We start from the raw sequence: 20,747 nt of genomic DNA on the forward strand, positions 1-20,747 counted from the left end.
ATTTTAACCCAGCCTCTCTCTGTATGATGGCTTCACTGGTTCACAGGCTCATGGTCACTGCACCCATCCTTCACCTCGACTGATGAAAGTTGGCACGGCACCACCAATATTACATCAGTGCTCTCAGCGTGAGCCGGCGTACGTTCATGCTTTTAGTGAGTCCTTGGCCTCCTATTCTCCTGTGCCCTTGCCACTCTGCCATTTCAGCCCATCAGCATTTGACAATGTCAGACAAATGCACTTAGAGTTGAAAGTAGCAAGAATCACGCAAAAAATAAAATGGTTTGGAATATGTCAAACAAATATCCAAATGGAGAGGTCATGCTGAAGATCAGCATCTTTCTTTGAAAGGCAGAAATGGAGGTTGTCTTGTCAGGGACTAAATGCCATGAAAATGTCAGAGCAGTGTCCCAGACTCCCAAAGGTCTTCTCTGAAAAAAAAAAGGCATTTTTCATGATTGTAATGTTTGTGAGCAATGCCACATTGTATTTCGTAAGAGATTAGCTGTAATCTAATAAGATTTAAGATAAACAGACAGAGGCTGGCTCCAACCTGTTCAAAGGAGGACCACTGTTCTGGGCTCTGCAAACAGACTGTTAGTTATCCACTTAACCTTAAGGCTCAATTATGCATCGTGAGGTCTCAGTTGCATCCGAGGTATTTCTAGTGCACATAATGCAACCACAGGGCTTGTGCTTTTTATAGAATTTGTTGTGATGTGATTTGTGCCGCTTCTGCGATGGGCTTTGCAAATGTTCAATTTGCGGTTGGTGCGTGGAAGCCAGAGTTGACCCCTTGCAGAGCCCTCTCAAAGAACTGCACCCTGCACGCCACAGAGACACAGTTCTCAGGTCTCACATGAATGAGCAAGTCGCTGTCTCTCTCTCGTTGTCTTTAATTGTTATATTGGAAGACTCAATGTCAAGAAATGAATTTTCTACTTAATACACTGTCATGCATATGATGAGCTCATATACTGGTGCTGAGAGCTTCGAGTGTGTGATGATTTGAGAGGATGGATGTTGAAGAGGAACATTTTTCTTAATGTGGATATTTGAGAATTAGAGCCTCTTGATACATAATGAAAGTGCCCATTAAATCACTTCCTCTTTATAAAAGAGGGGGTAAACATGATTTAAATACACTTTTAATGAGGCGATATTTTTTTCTGTGTGTGACTAATGGGACTCCATAAAGAAAAAGATGCTCATTTAACAAATTAACATTCAGAATTCATTAAAGTAATCAAAGTGGTGATAATGTCACTGAGGAATAAAACATTATTAAACATAAGTGTCTACCATACCATCAAGAAAAAAGGTAAAGCCCATACTATATGTGTATATGCATTATTGATATTCAGTGTAACATCACGTTCAGACAATTATTTTCTAAGTGAGACTTTTTGCAGCAAAAGGTGAATGGTACAGTAAATCATCTCAATTCTTTTTATTTTTACTGTTAACAAGAATTATCCATTCGGTGCAATAGATGCAGAGTTGGATGTAAAGAAAGAATCCAACCTCATGTAGATAAAATGCAGCCAATTTCCTCATTTTATTATTCCATTGGGGCAGAGGACAAAATGAAATCCAATAGGCAGTCATGTTTAGCACACTAAGCAGAATTTCTCTTTCTAAACCAAAAACTTTCAATTTTAATAGCAGCTTCAGTCCCCTTTATATGTGTGCAGACAAAAGGGGTTTGAATGTGTAGATTAAAGATATGAAGGCTGTGAAAGAGCAGCTGATATGCTAAATTCTTCAAACCTGTCACAAGTAATTTGGCCTTACACGTCGCACTGTCCTATTTTCTCTCTAAGTCCAGTTCCAGGTCAGTAGTCACAAGCCACACCTAATTCGGGTCATTTTTCAGATCTGATAATCATTTCTTGTGCTGTTTGCCATGTTTGCCTCCGTTTACTGAATTGTGTACAGTACATAAAAAACAACAGTATTCACTGCAGTTATTGCAATAAAATTACATTATAAAACATTTTTAAAAAATCAATTACAGTATGTTTATAGTTGGTATTCATATGCAAAAAAAATGATTAAAAAGTGGATGAAATACTGTATGTTTACAGCATACAGCACAAAAAATGTATATTCATATTCTGTGTATGTGTGTGCAGTGCATGCACTTACATGTGTGTACATGCTCTATGTTTCTGTTTTCTGATTAGAGTAAGATTACACTAAGCTTTGCCTTGCAACAACAAACCGCTTTGATTTGTGGGGTATTATGTCTTATCTAAATAAATCATTCTTGTTTTAACCCATTTGATCTCAAATAAACCAACAGATATTAATATTAATGAAAGAAACATAGAGAAAGACAATTAGACGCCGAGGATGCACTTAGAAGTAGGAAGTTTGTATTCAGCTGTGGTACTTCCCCAGGATGTAAAGTGACATTTTAATTATATCACTGATGAAGATAAATCAGGTTCTTGTTTACTGTTGTCCTCCGTGGTCTTGCTTTTGTAATAAAACTCTTGTTGCATTCATTCCCTCAATAATGAGAAGCTGTACTTCTGAATACCAAACATGGTCTCTAAAGAAGATGTTAAGGAAGTTTCTGTATGATAATTTACAGATCTTTACTTTACTGACTATTAGATTCTCTAGAAAAGCAGAAAACACTCAATCCACTCCGTGGGGAATGGATGCGCTGCACATTCAGACTGATGCTAATGGCATCCATTTAAGGATGCAATGCATTGTACTTTCAATAAGAGACAGTAAGGTTTTGATAAATTGAAATTGCTGTAGATTAATGCTGCTTTTCAGTTAATGGATTATAAAGTAAACGCTCACACACAAACTACAAGTGATCTAAAAAATAGCCCTAGAAATGACGCTAAGGTGTAGCTCTGGTATTCACAAAAGCAATCAAGCTAAAGCAATCACTGGACTGTGAGGTTCCGAAAACAATCTCAAAACTCTTTACCAGACAAAGACAAGCTATTTCTCATGAGTCACACTATTAGAAAAGGTTTAATAGGACTGCCTTATGAACTGAACTACCAAATGATATAATCATAAGTGCTGCTGACCAGGCATGAACAGTGAGCCGATACAGGAATTAGAGTAAGTGGTAATGAAGGCAAGAACAGGGCCTGGCCAGGATTTAGAAAGTGGAAGAGCTCTCTCTCTCTCCTTGCACACACACACACACACACACACACACAGATATGCACAAATGAGGGGAAATCACGTTACCAAGCATAAAAATTTCCCACCTGCTGAAGTTGGTTCCTCACCATCTGCTGCTGTTGAGACACAGAGGAGGAGAGAGGGAGGAGGGGAAGAGAGAAAAAATATATTAGCTTTATCACAACTATGTGACAGTTTTCATTGCTTCAGCTGCATGCAACACTGCTGATTCAACTATATTATTAATTGCACCGTGCACTGCCATATGTGCTGTAACATTTCACATGTAATCCAAGGAAGCGTACAGTATGTAAAGCCAGACACACCTGCTACCTGTAGGGTACAACACCCTGCCAGGAGAAACACTCCACACTGCCACCGTGACGAGTAGCCTGGCACCATGTCACAGCCCATCCCCCCATTTATAGAGGGCTACAATGCTACGTCCTGGTCGGTGGCCTTTTACTAATACGTGTTCATCATTCTGGACCAATGTAGGATTAGCCCCTGTGGCATACATACTTGTTTGCTGCATCCATGCCTTCTAAGCCCCAGCCCAGCTCCGTGGCTGAGATTTGGCCTGTCTGCCACCATTACCACAACCCTCCATCTCAATCATCACTTGTAAAATTGCTCCGAAAATGTGCCTGAAAGCTGGACACAGCTATGGTGGCATATGACCAAGGGCATCAGATGCATTGGATGACGAATAACATTTGCCATTATTGATGGGGATCATCAGAAACGTGTTACTGGATGAAGCATTTCCCTTGGACGAGTTCATTGGATGGATGGACAAACATAAATGTATTGGGATTTGGTGCTCTGAAGCATGTCTGTTATTCCTCCATAGCTAATGATACTGCCTACAAATGAGCATGCTAGCTTAATTAAAGTATGATTCAATGTCATGTACATGTTTTCATCCACAGCGTTGCATACTAATGAGGTATTACCATATGGAGAGGGTTAAGGCCACATACATCATGAGGCCGACATGGAGACGGTTATCGATGCCAGCGTTTCATGCATCTGTAAATGCATCCAAATCCATTTTAGAAAAGAATCATTTCTAATCATAACACAGAGAAACATGCAGAGTAGATTTTTTTTTTCCTCTCCACAAACCAAACATCAGTGCTCCGTCAGTATGCATTCCCTGTGGTGTCTTTGGATGTGAAAATAAAATCGCTTCACAAAGTGCTCTCAGAGGGTTTTAAAAACTTTTATATTGCCAATCTAATTTAATGCGGTACCTTATTTCTGGGGGGTCTGTATTCAGTATATCTACGAAATGTCGAGGAAAGACAAGCCAGGCGGACTGTTTTGACAAACTCAGGACACCCCGAGAACAAATGATTTCAACGAAGAAAGCAGCCATGAATCTTTCCTCGGTAGCAGTAAACTGAAGAGGAAAACAGATTCACTTAGACACCACTGTGATAAACAGACAGAATTAAAGACCGAACCGCAGCCTTTAACACTCCTTTGACTGAAAGAGAAAACTAAAATTGAAGTCACAAGGAGCCAAAGCCAAGCACTTTCCCAACCTCTCATCCGTCTGGCTGTGTAGACGCTCCTCTTTGTGTTTTCCCATGCACATGGACCAATGTAATTCCTAAACCAAGCACATTCCACGCTTCACTTAGTGTGGTTTTCATTCTGCCATTCCCTCTCCTCTCTTACCATAGGGGTCAAAACACACACAAGCGAGTCTATACTGTAGTGTACACACACAATTACACACTAACAAAGACAAAGAAAACCATGCCTCAGAGTGCTGACAACTACTCACACCCACACATAAATACACATGCTGAGAATATAAAGACATAAAAAGGGGAGTTTCTATTGTGTTGTATGTGTTGAAATGGTGAATCATAAGAGTGTATAAAATACTTAGTTGTACAACACACTGGGGTGGCGAATGTATGTCTTCAATTGTTGGTGTTCCCTAAGATGAGTCAAAATGCCTCATGCGAGTTGCATCATATGGTTCGTTTCCAATAGAAATAAACATCACTCTTTATCTATTGTTGTCTGACAAGGGAAAATGTACGTCCCATTTAATGAATAGATGAGAAGATGAGAAGAATGTTTGCCTCCACTGAGATAGTGAAACAACCAGTCAGCTGGTCAGCAGTCTGGGGGAAATGCCTCAACAGTACACACAGCAGATAAAACTGGCCTATATATATATATATATATATATATATATATTTATATGTGTGTGTGTGTGTGTGTGTGTGTGTGGTGTGTGGGGAAATCAGGAGTGTTACTTTGCATTGATTTAACACTTAAAAGGATGCATGTTTACATTTTCCGGGTAATTTACTGTCATTTAAGAAAAGCTAAGATGTTGTGACAATGTTATAGCAAAACTTCTTGAGGAGGAAGTAATTCTCCATGCATAATGTACCAAGAGTCAATTATTGGTTTCTCTTGACCACAATGGTTGTTTCCTTAATCTTAATCAAAGCCTATTGCTATCCAGATAGAAATCGCCTAACAGACTGGTTTTGAACAACTACTTGTCTGTCTGACCATGAACAGCACACATATTCAAGTGGAAATACTTGTAATATTGTGTACACAACCACAAAAGAAAAAAATATATTGGAAAAACACTTATAGTTATAGTAATAGTAGGAAAGTGGTACCACTCTGGTACTAAAAAATAGTACTAAAAATAAAAACACATTTGTTTGAGTAATTTCCTGGAATTTCAATGAAATGCTTCAATTCGTAAAACCCTGCAAATCTACCATCTTTCAATTTCCTTTCCATAAAAGTGGTCATCAAAGCAAAACCGGCATATTTCCCTCAGCAGTAGGGCTGTAACAAATCTATAATGAATCTTGAAACAATCAAGATTTACCACTCGGGTGTGCTTGCTTCGTACTGTATCTCCAAAAATGCTCTGATATAAACACTAACATTAAGCAGTCAGTTCAGTTTAATGTCTATCATTAAAAAGTAGTGAAAACCAAACCCCAGACACACATTTGAGCTGTAAGCATACATAACATCAAACAAGGTACATTAATTTTTCCCACTATTTATCAGCAAAACTAGTCAAACAAAATACTTAATATCGGTAATTAGTAAAATGTGCATTTTTTCATGTTTTTCTTAAAGTAGTCATCCCAGGGAGTGTAAGACCAGTCCTAATGTTATAACCTAGCAAATTGCTCAGTTTTGTAAAACAAATACTTGACACATGGATGCATCTTGGGTCAGCACTAAAACATTTGTAAAACATGGAGGGTTCTAGAGAAGACTTATTTAAATGGCCCCTCCTCCTTCTGAGAAGGTCCTCTCTGTTGCATGATGAGCCGTCATCGTGGAGCATATTGGTTTAATCTGACTGACAGCCGGGAGGCAGCAATAACCATCCATAATCTAAATGGGAAGCAGCAAGCCTGTCCAGCATAGGGCTGCTGTGACCTCAAGGTGTTCAGTGGAGATAGAGGGGGCCGGTGCACAGGACGAACAAGTACAAAAACTCATACAGTACACACACATATGAAGAAAATGCATATGCATATATGAAAACATACATATTAAGGTGTTCACATATGTAAATATATGTAACATGGCAGGTTTGGGTTGTGGGAAATATGTTTGGTTTCTAGCAGTTTTAATATTTCTATTGTGGCTGATTGGGCATTCCCTTTAACAGCAAAGACCTGTTTTACATGCACACACTCGCATCTAATCACACTGTATAAGTTATATAAAATCAATAACACTATATGGATCAATAATCAATTTAAAAACATATAAATTGATTTGATCAAAAGCATTAAATCTGTTTCCTTCCCAATACTTACTTTGAGGTTTGCTTTATAAAACCTATTAATCTAAATCTAAAAATGTAACCTGTGTCTTTATCAATCACAGTTACATGGGAATACTGTGCACCCCTTTACTACTAACCGTTAATACCAACATGTGCATAACTCATTCATTCAATTGTACAGAGTGGGGTAGAGCAGCTTGTTCATGGTGCCACATTGTGTGCTGGACAATGTTTGTTAAGTGGCTTGTGGAAGCATTAAATGCTGTCAACTGAAAGAGCTATAATTAAGAAGAAATTGTGCACATCTCTGTATTTTTAAAAAGACTGCAACTTCAGTGGTGTTGTTTCTGAGACAACAAGTGATAAAAACCTGCAATAGATTTCCTCAATGCATCAATCACAAGAAGCATATAGATTTGAATTACATCAAAATAAGCACATCACTGTTCAGATCAGGTATGAAGAAGAAGCAAACAAGCCACCAATACACAGACTGGCCTCAAAATCAAGCCACAATGCTATATATAGCTATATACTGCAAGTGGTTTTATTTTTAACAGCCTATAATATAGTAAGGGCTAAGTGCTCTGATGTTGAGCTAATTGGGGGAAGGGTTAGCAGTGAAATCTCAATAGAAACATCTCCACTTAATTATGATGGATCAGCAGGGTGCATATCACAGCCAGTTATTAAGGACAGATTTGCTCTAGTTTCTAGCATTTTCAATTTAATTCTAGTACAAAATGTAACAAGAATTTATCAGAATTAGAAAATAAAGGGTGCTGGTACAAACTTAATGGCATGTTACATGCATGCTTTAATAAGGGGTTTTAAGCGTTCTTGTAATGCATCACCAATGATTTGGAGATTTACAGAGTTGATAGGTGTGATATATTTGTCTATGGTGGTAGGAGGAAAGTGGTTAATTTTAAGTGAATGAGAGTATGAAATGTATTTGGATCATGTCTGATAAACCATATGATTAGTTTCACAAGCTGACATAAATGGAATCAGAGATGGTGAGGGACACATGAAAAACTCTCAAAACTATAGAAAATGCAGGACTGTAAGTCATAAGCTTAATTCATCACTCAAACTGATAAAATGATTGATCTCACTGTATAAAATTGACCACGCTAGTTGAATAAATAATCAGTTGGTACAATAATAGCAAGCAGAAAGGGAACACTTATTTTCTGTTCTGTGTTAAAGTTTCACAATGTGTTTCATCTGGTCTGAGGCTGAGTTTTTTTCTCTTTAATGTAGCAATCTTAAATTCCTACAAGCCCTGCTTAAATTCCTGACAGCTGTGAGTGTCCCACCAAATATTGTCAGTGTAAGTGATTTTTCCAACAGAGAATAGAAGCAACAACATGTCTACTTTTTCACTTGAGGTGACAAACTGGAGTACAAAGATTTGATAAGATACCTGTTACCTGCCTTAAACCTGAATATGACTGGCAGGCTTGTTAATGAGATGTAGTAGATAGTGTGAAAATTGAGAAGAGTAAAGTAAGTAGTGTAGAGGTTTAATAAAAACAAAACAACAAAAAAATAACACTGTGCTTGATAAATTTTCATTTAAAGATTTCAAATAATATGCATAACTCTGATAAATAATTGTCCATTAGGTTTAACGTGATAGGGTCAAGACATTTAGATTGTTATGAGTGGGAAGAGGTAGCATAAAATATTTTCTGGACTTTTTCCAGTGTTGTCTCCGAAGCATTAGCATTAATCCCATGACCCTGTGAGGCTTTCACAATAAAGATGAAATTATTGTTTTGATGAATCCACATTTGTCTGGGTGAGAGGTCAACACAATGATTGCATTAATTATAATTATGATAGCAATCCATTATACAGTCGTGGGAGACAGACTGTTTCATGATGCGTTTGATGAAAGTGACCTGGTGTATGTTTATGTGAAGGAACTTGTTTTTAATGTTTAGTTTAATACAATAGGATTTATTTAATGACTAGTATTATAAATTGTATGAGTGGTTGACCCTTTACTTTTACATATGAAGACATTAATTGAAGGCATACTATGTAGGGGTTGTTGTCTACCGTTCGTAAACATTCAAACTTGGCCCCTGGTCCCCAGCTTAATGATAGTGAAGGCAATCAGCAGATTTACTCTCACTTAGAATGAGCTTTGTCCACTTGCTGCTTTGCCTTGCTATATCTGCATTTTTTCAGGCCTGTATCTGCTGTTTTCGTAGCTTTGTACCCAAAGGGTGACATAGAGAAAGGCCAATATGGTTAATTGAGAGAGATAGATCATGGATTATACATTTTTGTAGAGCTACATGTCTTTGTATTGCTTATATTGCCAACATGAATGATTAACTGGGATGTAACTACTGAAAACTCCAACAAAAATGGCCAGGCAGCAGTCAAATCGAGCTCCATCTGATATGATGGCTCCGTAAAGTGTATCACTTTTACCTTCATGATCAGTCAACCCATGACAAAGTCAAAAACAATCCGGGTAATGGATTGTATTCCTATTTAGCGATGGGGCATGAGGAGTGACAGTCAGCTGTCACTGCTAATGCTGGTAGCCCAGACACCACTCGCTGTGGCTGACAAATCCTGTTTGCGTCTGTCAAGTGTCTCATGTTATGAATCTCAAGCAGTAAAACTTTTGTTGGAGTTTTCATGTTTATTTTCCGTACTTGGCAGTGAGTAAGAGACATGAGCTGTTTTAATCATGATACAGTAGTTTGAAAGAGATAGAATCCATAAAATTAGCACACAAACCAGTTTAATTTGCCACAGGACTGCACTTAATTACTGCATGACTCAAGTCGCAGTTTAAAAGGTTCCATGTGTTTTCAGCCATAAATGAGCAGCACTATCACAATCAACTTGCCAGGCAGCTGCAGAATACGATTGACATAAATTGTTATAGACTAGTTGGTAATTCTAGGTAAGAGTTATCATTAATGTAAGTGACACAATCCAGCAAATCAGCATTTATACTCACTAAGTTTTAATGGCTCTCACATTATATTGTCAGAATATTTAGAAAAGCAGACTGGTCTGGTGAAAGACAGAACACAGTTTAGTTTTTGTTCACAGACAGTTACAGAACTGAATCCAACTGGCGATAAAAACTGTCAGAATTTATATCGTCTCATTAATTTTTGCTTTTTCTGACAGGAAAAAAAACAATGTCTGGTTTGCTGCAAATGAGGATTTAGTTAGCTGCACTGTGGCACATATGGCAATCTGTGTACATGTGCTACATTAGCACTACAGATATCACCTTTCCATGTACCCCCCTACCCACACACACAAGTACACACACACACTCACTTTCCAACCCCCAGCAGATGCTCATTGCACATCTATCTCCCACACAACATCACCCTTAAAAGTGTTTGTTCCATCATAGCAGTGCTTATTAACATTAAATCATCTTGCAATGGAGTGGGTGGCTAACTGTGAAATGACTCACAGTCACAATACCAACAATAATTAGGTAGGCATTGTTGATGTTCTTCCAACTAATGACGAGGAAGTGCCGTAGCACATCCCTTTATATCAAGCCAAGCAAACACTATCTCTCTCTAAGTAAATAACCCATCCATCCTCATTTTACTTTTTTGTCAGCAGAGCAGGAGCGCAGGGTAAAGTCCTCCATTAACGAGTGACTCTTTGACATGTGGTTTAGGAAGGAAAAGGGGGGAAGAAAGACCATCACACTCCAGGATGAGATCAGGGATTTTTTTCCCCCGCACAGCTCATCTTGCTTCTAAGGATGCTTTACATGCCATGTAAACTTCTGTTAAGTAAGTTACAGGACATGAAAGTAGGAATATTGTGGAAAACAGGGCTGCACAATGTGGAAAAAAAAACAACTTGTTATTGCATTTTTTTCCAAACAGACACTACAGAGCTCTATTTCCCAATGCAGTGGTGTAAGCAATGCCAAAACACTTTATTATGGGAATACAGCCGCTGCTCAATAAAGTAGTGAAAGATGATATGTGCTTTAAAACTGTACTTCAATATTTTTTTAATTGGCTACAGTACAGTCAGTGCAATGCAATGCACTAGATACCAGAGAAAATGTTAAAGTCCTTAACCAGCTACTTTTTAAAGTTTTTAAAATGAATCTGCTAAGGTTAACATGGCTGTTCCCACATGAGAACAATACAAAAATATGAAAATTCTGGATCGGGCTTCGCTGGTTAAACTCGGAATATACATATTGTGTTTTTGAGTCAAAGCATCAATATGAATTTAACATATTGATTTGGCCTAAAACAAAGCAAAGATCTGAAAGTAATTTTCTTGTGACAAGTGTGTCTGAGCCAAATGAAAGAAACCATAGAACTGTTTAAAATCCATAATATCACAGACTGTAGACTGCATGTGATTGCTTGTGAAGAGGATGTTCAGTCAAATAGAGCATCAAATTGCTATTCCAAGCATAACATAAGGAAAAACCCATTGGATCAGACTGACTACAGGGAAGTGTTTTTATAATGTGGTCAATACAGAGTGCAGATACATCCAAGGCCTGATTCATACTGTGTTTTTGACATGCAATCAATATGTTTTTTAAAGTCTGCTCCTAAGTGTCAGCGTGCAAAACCAAGTGTCAGCACAATAATATATGTTCCTAATTGTGCTATGGTCAGTATTGATTGACCATACCCTATAGGAGGCCACCTCAAGAATACAGAAGTGGACCAAATTGTCAGTTTCTTTCTGAAAATTGTCGATACAATGCAATCTGTGCTGCTGGTAATTGAGGTTGTGAACAAATTCTGAGATTTCATCAAATCCATTGAGCAACGGATAGAAAACACAAGCATGTTGCATGCCATCCAGTTTGATAACAGAACCATTCATTCACAGATTAATTGCTGCTATTCTTCCAGAAATAATTCCAAACTGAATAACGGTTGTTGCACTGTTTAATGAGCAACAACCAGATGCCTTGGCATAGAGGCTGATATGCATGGCGGTGCAGCCAGTGTTGCTTTTCAGCCGAGAAACTGTTTCTAAACTGCTTTTCCAGCTTTTATTTTGCTCACTGTCCTACTACAGAACAAAATATCTCATAACCAAAACATCATATTAGATGTCATATAAATGTATTTAACCTGATACTAAACTCTGATGAATTTGGTTTGTAATGATAAAGATGAGGTGACAAAGAAGTTGCCACAACTGCCTGCATTGAATACATTGTTTTTTACATGCTTATTTGGGGGCGAAAAAGAAACCCACATAAATAGTATGAAGAACATTATTTCTGCCATTGTAAAAAACTATATATATATATATATATATATATATATATATATATATATATAGCTTCCAATATGAACATGAGGTCAGATAAAAAGCTCCACTTATCTGGTTGCACTTCATGTGGCTTTTAAAACAGCAAATAAAACATAAAGCAAAGCAGTGGATACATACAGAGAAGGTTCCCCTTCCAAGAAGAATGTATGTTTATTTGATCTGTGTACCAAAATGAATAATGCAAGTCAGGATTATAACCGCAACGGTAGCAAGAAGAAGAAAAAAATGGAGGAGAGAGGCAGAGAAGAAGCAGAAACAGCATATTACAGCAGACACGAAGCAAAAGCTTCCATATGAGACAGCTCGACTAATCTTAAAAGAACAGTTCAACCCCAAAATGAAAATGCTGTCATCATTACCTTTACTCTCATGTATGTAATCCACCAAAGTGTGTATAACCAGTAAACAGAAACAAATAAGCTCCCTGAGTGCTAAAGCCCACTGACCCCATTATGTTGCACAAGCTGTTTCCAGAAATTTGATGGTAATTTTCCGCCCCTTTTGGATCACAAACCTCTGTTTACTTCAGTTATCTGAGATGGAACTGTAAAGGTTAAGTCCTATTGTCTCTGCAGTTTTCACTGCTATGTGAGGATTTAATATTCATTTTGCTAACTTGTTCTTCTAAGAATGTAAAATAGGGAACACCTTATCACCTTTAAACACTTATGACTTAGAAGACACTTATACTTATAAAACCAAACAGCTTATAACCAGCCTTGTCATTTGTGGCACAAAAAGCCGCTGTCATGGCTTTGGAGGCACTTAACTCAAACACCTACCAGGGCTTTTGTTTTGGAGAGTTGAGTTCTTATTAGCACATTCCACCTCCAGTATGATGCACAATACAAGGGTTAAAGATCCAATAAATCTAATTTTTCTTTCCATTTCTTTCATCAATACTATGAAACAGTGCTGAAATGGGTCATGTGGCTTTTCTGTACTTTATTTCTGAAGCTCTTTTCAAATAATTAAAAAAAAACCTGGGATGTTAACTGAAGGTCATTTGTAGATCATGTATTTTGCAAAAGAAAGAGGTTTTTAAAGGTCATCTTGAATACTCTTCACATATGCAGGCCTACTTTATATTCATCTGAAAGACCTCTCATACATGTGTTCTCCAGAAAGAGGAACCGCATTAGTGTAAGTCAGCAGAACCAACATGAGTACTATCAGAGGAGCCATGTCCATGGAAAGGCTGGAAAAAGCTTCAGCAAAGTGACGATCATAGTTTGTGATTAGTTCAAATGTTATCACGACGCCCACATATATTTATACTGTTATCACTCAAATTAAATTCTAAGCAATTCAATTGAAAGTAACAGCTGAAACAGAAGAAGCCATCAATCCACACCGAGTCATCTATTCTCCCATTGTGTATGTTGTTGTTAACCAAATGACAAAGAATCCAAACTTGAAAGAGTAAGCTGGATCTTTGTTTCCTTGCCAAATGTGTATCTGAAGCGTAATTTGTTCACATCAAAGAAGAGAAGAGAAAACCCTGACTCATCCCTCTGTATTCCACATTGTTAGTGTAGAAATGGAGGAGGGGTGAAACTCTCACTCCTCCTAATTGGATGTAATAGCTAGAGGGAATAAGCTCGCTTTGGCCTCGGGGAGGGGGAAGCGAGAAGAGAGAGGAGATGTTTAGAGAGGGCTGAAAATGCTAAACAACCATAGAAGAGCAGAGAGACAGACAGTGTGGTCCTAGAACACATACACATTCAGAAAGAGCACTATAAAGATAAGTGCACAAAGGAGGAAAAAAAATGAACATGCAGGAATGTGGACCGGAATTAAAAGGCGCCAGAAAGGAGAGAGACTGTGGAGAGAGTCTGAGAAAAAGCAGCACATCAAACAGATGAAATGGGTATTGATAACAGAGAGCATGCTGGCCGCTAAGTCTGTGAAAGCTTTTGGGAGGACCTAGTCCAGAGAGAAGAGATCTAGGTCTGCGTTGCAGGGACATTTTGAAGATGAGAGAAACCTTTGGTGCTCCTGTGAAGTCAGTCAATTGCTGAGGGCAGTCCTTTAAACTTCCCCCCTCATTGAGTTAAACAGATTTCAACAGCTAGTGGAACTGAGGCAGAATGGGTCCGTATTAGTATTTAGAGAGGTCCAACCAGAGATTTCCTCATTTCAAAAAGGCCAAATCTAACGGCTAGGTCAGACCAGTATTTATATCAGGAACATTCAGAGTGAAGTCATTTCACAGCCATGGAATTGCCACAATAAGTAATTTTGCTCACAGCTGCAAAATCAATCTGTGCAGAGCTTTTGTGAAGAGTTAAACCTTGAGGAGACATTTGACCCACAAATGTGAGCCTTTGACCAAATGTGATGCTTTGTCAGTGCTTAACTTGGAGGGATCACTTTGGACAGAGCCTGGCCATGTGATTCTTCCTGTGTCCAGTCTTTAAGCTAAGCTGTAACTGACTGCTTCATATTTGCTTTACAGACATGAAAGTGGTATTGATCTAGTCGACAAAATCTCAGAAAGAACTTATAAGCATACTTCCTAAAAGTTTCTTCAACTTCCAGTTAGTGACAACTAGTTAGTCACAATGTCATGAATCTTCCAGCACCACCTATGTGTGAATGCACATTAAAGTCTCACTTTGGTCTAAAAAGTTAATCTTATTCTTCTGTTGTTGGGCTAGAAACAATCTTTTGTTTCAACACCATCTCGCCTCCCGTCTCCATACAATATGATGGAAATTCTAGGAAAGCCGAACAGAAGCCTACAGCAGTCATGGCCCAGAATCAGGACCCATAATAAGTATGGTGTGGTCGAGCTTTGGTCACTACGAGGTTAGAGGCTTCACCAACATAATCATCATCTCAAAGGCTTGCACACATAAAGTCTTTTCTTTGGAGTCTCTGACTGAAAACAACTTCTGTTGCCACAAAAGCCTTCAACCATAGCACTCAAAGGAGTGGGGATCTTTCCTCCCAGCCAGAGGTATCCTACCCTCTTAGGTCTGGCTAAGCTCCAACCACTTTCTCTGAGAAATGCTTTTAATCGTTTGAGACCACCGCCACTGCTGCTCTGACTTCATACTAGGAGTAAACCAAATTTACTTTTCAAACAGTCTGTGCTGAGATATATTCCCACATGGGGTCCTAAATTCGAGATAAGACCGTCAAGGCTACAGTGCATGGTGTGGTAAAGACCTAAACTGTGCTCAGAGAAGGAAAGAACTGAGTGGCAGGGGAGGGGGTTAAATAAAAACAAACAAAACAAAAATGCCCAGCAAGCTTCTTTCTTTTCTTTAGTGTAAAGGTCTTCATCCTTGTTAGGACTAAGCTGGGCCCTCATTCTGCCCTCTATTGCTCTCATTACTGTGCATCCTGCCTCAGCCATCTGTAAGCCCTGCAGAGGTGCAGGGAGGGCTTTGGTCTGAGGATAAGATCGATACCTCTCCTCATCATGGGCCAGGGGCAGAGATAATGCACTCAGCCCAGTGTCTCGAGGGTTCACCGGATTTTCCAGCAACCTGGGACTCAAGCTTTCCTCAGGTGAAACCATTACCCGTGAACAGTCTGAACCATGAAGTAACTAAGGAATAAAAAAGTGCAATGATTCCAAAACTATAGTGACATTGCAGATAAATGGATGTAAAGAGATTAAAAATATATCAAGGATTATGTTTACTCACATAAAGTGATTTAAAGGGATATTATGCCATTAAGCCATAATGAATCAACATGATCAGCTGCAGTAGCACCACCAATATTAATGTTACAGGGTAAATAAATCACTGCTTACATCCTGTACCTTTTATGAATGCCTAATTCATGTGGTAGTAGAAAATTGGATTTGGCAACCTTCGGCATCCAACCTCCAGTTTGGTGGTGGTCCAACCCTTCAGTTCCAACACAATAAACTGTACCTGAGCATTTTTCTTTCACATACAGCACCCCCCATGACTCTGCAGGCTCAGTAACATATATTATCATCTAAGTCTCACACACCAGGCTAACCTCTGACCGCCCTGAGCTGGTATTACATCGTAAAGCTATTTATTTTATGTGATGGCCTTGGCAGGTAAGTGATAAAAACTGCTCAGAGGGGAGAATTAATTTTTGTTTTACTATCCCTTTAGGCCAATAGTAGAGTTTAATGAATGATGATTACAACACTGCTAATATTGTTACATTGTTATTTATGCATAATAAAGTTCAACAGGACAAATATGCCTCCTGATATCTTTAACTTTCAAAAATAAAGTGTAGCCATCCCGACCATAGACTGTCTCTACTTCCTCCCATTGTACACAAATTAAGCCAGAATATCCCAGATACAGGCGTCGCCATGTTGCACATTTCAAGCCAGAGGCTGTGCAGTAGCCTGGAGTTGAAGCCACAGTATGAGGGCTGTCACATATATCCACCAGGCCACTCGGTAGTCAATCACAGCTGTCAATTATGACGTCTCATCACCTTTTTACAGTATTAAATAACCAGTAAAAAACAAACATCAGAAATATGAAGACTTGAACATACATCAGTGTGATAATTAATGCTCAGAATGACAAAAAAAAGTGTGAGGTTTATGACCTATACTGCAGCCAGCCACCAGGGGGCAATTAAGATGTCTTGGCTTCACTTTTGGGGAGCTGTTGGGTCATCTATGGAGTCTATGTCCCAAACTATGAAAAAGAACTATAAGTTTAGAAGTAGTACAAGTTTAAAACCAAAAATGGTAAACAAAAATAAATCACCCCAAATAAATTGTTGGTGCGCCTGAATGTTTATATTGTAAATCAAAGACTGACAAAGACAAATAACAACAAAGCCCTATGATGGATAGTGCGTATTAAAATAATTCATATGGACCTTACAACAGGTTATTGCTAATTAAGACTCAGTTAGCTCATAAACATTTTACTGGATGTATAATATTATTTTCAATACTATAATTGCATAGTGAGAGAAATGTCACTTTGGAAATGCAGCCACATTCAATTTGAAATGGTTGCTATTATCAGATCATTGCTTTGATGTGGAGAGAACAGGTTTGTGTATTATTATTGTTCAATGAGATGGTCATGCCATTACACAAAATTTCTCCCTGAAATAATGGCTATCTCTTAAACCTAGTGTCAGTGTTTGTCAATGAGAATTATCACAGCTGGTTCTTTCGCCATCCGTCTAAAAAAACCCATTATGGATAAATGGAAATTCTACGTGTCCTTATGATGAAATCAAACTTTGACTTCCTAGGAAAACACACACGTTCAGTCTAAAGGGAGTAGAATTATCACATTCAATCAGTATATGGTATTCAGTGGGGGCCACAGAATGACCGACCCCTCCTTGGACCTTACAGCCACTGGACAGCTGAGCTAGTGGCTCAATTCAGTTTTGCAACATGCCTCTCTCTGTCCTCTCTGTCCCCCACCCCCCATTTCTCTGCATGCTCATTACAGATGCCCTAGTTTGCTCGTGAGCCAGGAGAGCCGTGCTAGCCTCATTACAAACTTGGAAACCTCCCATCTTTTGTACCTTTTTTTTCCCGACAAGATCTCCCACATTCATGCTTGTATCCCAGAAGTGGAATAAAAAGATTCATCAAACATGTATAAAGAAGTGAAGCTCTCATCTCATCTGAATCTTCACAGTAGCCGCTGAAGAGGAAGGTGTCTGTGACTGAAAGTGCTAGTGCAGATTAACAGGAGAGGAAAGAAGAAAATGGGCAAGGGGGGAAAAAGCATTTTACTTGAAAACTGTGTCACTAATTCACAGGATTAATGCATATTCAACAGCACATGAAGGCATTTCTGTGACCCTGTTCGTTAAATGTTTACCTCATTAGCTCTCTTGTTGTCTTGATGTTTTCCATGTGGCGTTTTGGATGAAAGGGAAATTATGCCACACAAATACACTCTATGACTGAGCATCCCTCTGATTCAAAATTCACAAAGGATCCTCTGGTGCAGCAAATTCAAATTTTTTGTCTTTTTGCTTATGTGTGTGTGTAAGACACACGGAGACACAGATAACTTCAAAGAACCAATGTTTAGTTTGATAAATACAGTAAAAGCATTTAATTGAATACTAGTTTTAGATTGTGATTTTGGATTATTATAAGTACACATATTTCTATGCATCAAAGGAAACATTTTGGTAAATACACTTTTTCCCATATGATTAGATTTAGATGAAAAGATCATCAACTCTGATGTCAGAAAACCAGGAACACTGACCAATCAGAGCAGACTTGGCCTGAGGAGACGTGTGCTGTGACAGAGAGTGAATATATGTGCAGCATCATGGGCAGAATAAGAAAAATTCGTGTTTTGAACTTTGAAGCATGTAATTGTGTTTATAGAAACCCAAAATACATATGAAGCCTGAAAAGCAGTATAGGTCCCCTTTAAAACATCTTCTGTCCATCATCCTAGACCACAAAGCACTGCACCACTTCTCATTATTTCACTGCATGGCAGATTGCTCTTACAGAGCATTACTATTACTTATTGGGTGAAGGTCATACTGGCAATTTAAACTGTGAAAAGTATGGCAAAGGCTGCGTGCATGTTGCTTTATTACACAAGATGCATGTAAGAAGTACATGAATAAAGTAGTTACAAAATATCTTCTGATTCTTGTTCCAGTCATACTTCAAACCCACTGGCCTAAGCTGCGCATTGTGTGTACTGGAAAGGGCAGACCTTGACAAATTGAATTTCTTCATCCTGCTTACTCCTTGGTCAGTGAATTGCATGTAACAAGCGCCGCTCCCTCACAGAGCCACAGTGTTGAGCAAGACAAGGCTCAGTGTACAGTAGCTTTATGAGTGATGATGTACAGTCACGGTTGATTACTGGACATCAAAAAAGCATACCGAAGCTACTTTTCTGTGATTATTTTGTGTCTCCTTGAATAAACGCTCAGTTGTAAAAGAAAACTGAGCAGGAGAAAGCAAATAAACTATCACAGACTTAACACACGTGTTGAAATGAGTAGTGATGTTTAAAGACAGCATCAAACACACAGGCATCAGACACAAAGCGACAAGCATGCATCTGCAAAATTGCTCCACAATCAAGTCCAACACACAGTGAAGGAAAAAGCTATGAAATTGTTTTATTCATAACATCAAGCCAAATCTTCGCCCAGCTGCAGCAGCCACCTTAGAACTGAATTTATGTGTTATAATTATAACTTCTAGAGTGTGTGTGTGTTGAGAAAGAGAGGGAGTCAGAAAGAGAAGTAGAGAGAGTGAGAAAGAGAGGGTGAGATATCCCGCAAAGATTCTTCTTCAATGCTTTGAACCTGGTTAAAAATATGCACTGTGATTTAAACTTTTGAACCGCTAATTTAACTTGTCAGACGATTCACATCTCTAACACGAGATACATTACAAGATTAGCAGTCGCAGCGTTCAAAGTATATTTCAGTGTGACTTTGCCTGCATCTGCACTGAAGCACACCTTCCTATAACAGCTGAGGTAGGTTAGAAAGATCACACTAAATATTTCATACCTCAAACAGTGGTGAATTATAGAGAGACCACACTGTGAAGTAGCAGGTTTCCAAGCAAAATAGAAGACAATGCTCAGCATGGTGAATGAGGTCAGTGGAATCAGCTGGGATGTATAACATTAAAGCAAAACATTTTAAAGTTAGTGTTACTGTCATTAAATGACAAAGACAAAGTAGTAAGAAAAAATCATCTCCTTTCATGTCAGTGCTGAGTTATTATTGAGATAATGTCTATTGTTCTGTCTTTTCTTCTGCTTTCCTCTCATTGTTTCCCCTAAACATGTGCACAGACTTAAGATATGCATAGGAGTAACACTAAAACCAGTTGCGCGTGTCTGGACAAAAAAGTAAATGACAAATACTATATGTCATATGTTCATACAGCACCCTGTGTAATAATTCCACATAATATTTGAAACACAAATATGCATAATGCTTAATTGATGGATTGTGTGATAATTTATATTTAATAACTATCTAATTGCCAGAAGGTGGAACTGTGTGTGTGTCTGTGCTGGCCCTGTGACAGACAGTGTGAGCAGGAAGTACTGGAACTAATGTCACACACTTCAGACTAGGGATGGGCGTTTGGAAGATGCCTGCAAACTCGAGCATGTATAACGTTAACGTTTAATTAATCGATATGTTTTTATACATATTCCAGTATGTATAAAAATATGCATACATTGGAAAAAAAAATATATATATATATATATATATGTATATATATTATTTTGAAAGGACGAAAAAAGACTTCCTGTCGATCATAAAACTAAATCAAGTGAGATTATACTGTAAAGATAACGTCAAGGAGTTCAATGTTTTATGTTTTAGCACCACCCGAAGAGGCATGAGGTTAGTTTTCTCAGCAATCTTGCAAATTTAAGTGTGTTTTTGTGTAAATAAGTTTTGGTCAAAATTAAAATCAGTATTTCATGCTAGCAAGGTTTGGTACATTAAGCTAGTT

General features: G+C 38.3%; 1 protein-coding gene across 2 annotated transcripts in view; it reads right to left on the reverse strand.

The window, feature by feature from the left end:
- The window catches only part of LOC131974592 (EGF-like repeat and discoidin I-like domain-containing protein 3), a 110,882-nt gene that overhangs the window by 79,289 nt on the left and 10,846 nt on the right, over positions 1-20,747 (reverse strand). Inside the window, exon 2 of one of the 2 annotated variants that reach the window (XM_059336969.1) lies at positions 3,246-3,272. In XM_059336969.1, the coding sequence (XP_059192952.1) occupies positions 3,246-3,272 (27 nt within the window). Of the gene's footprint in view, positions 1-3,245; positions 3,276-20,747 lie in introns of both variants that reach the window. The other variant, XM_059336968.1, reaches the window with a different exon arrangement.

This window comes from Centropristis striata, chromosome 7, assembly GCF_030273125.1.
Source record: "Centropristis striata isolate RG_2023a ecotype Rhode Island chromosome 7, C.striata_1.0, whole genome shotgun sequence".
NCBI classification, from domain to species: Eukaryota; Metazoa; Chordata; class Actinopteri; order Perciformes; family Serranidae; genus Centropristis; species Centropristis striata.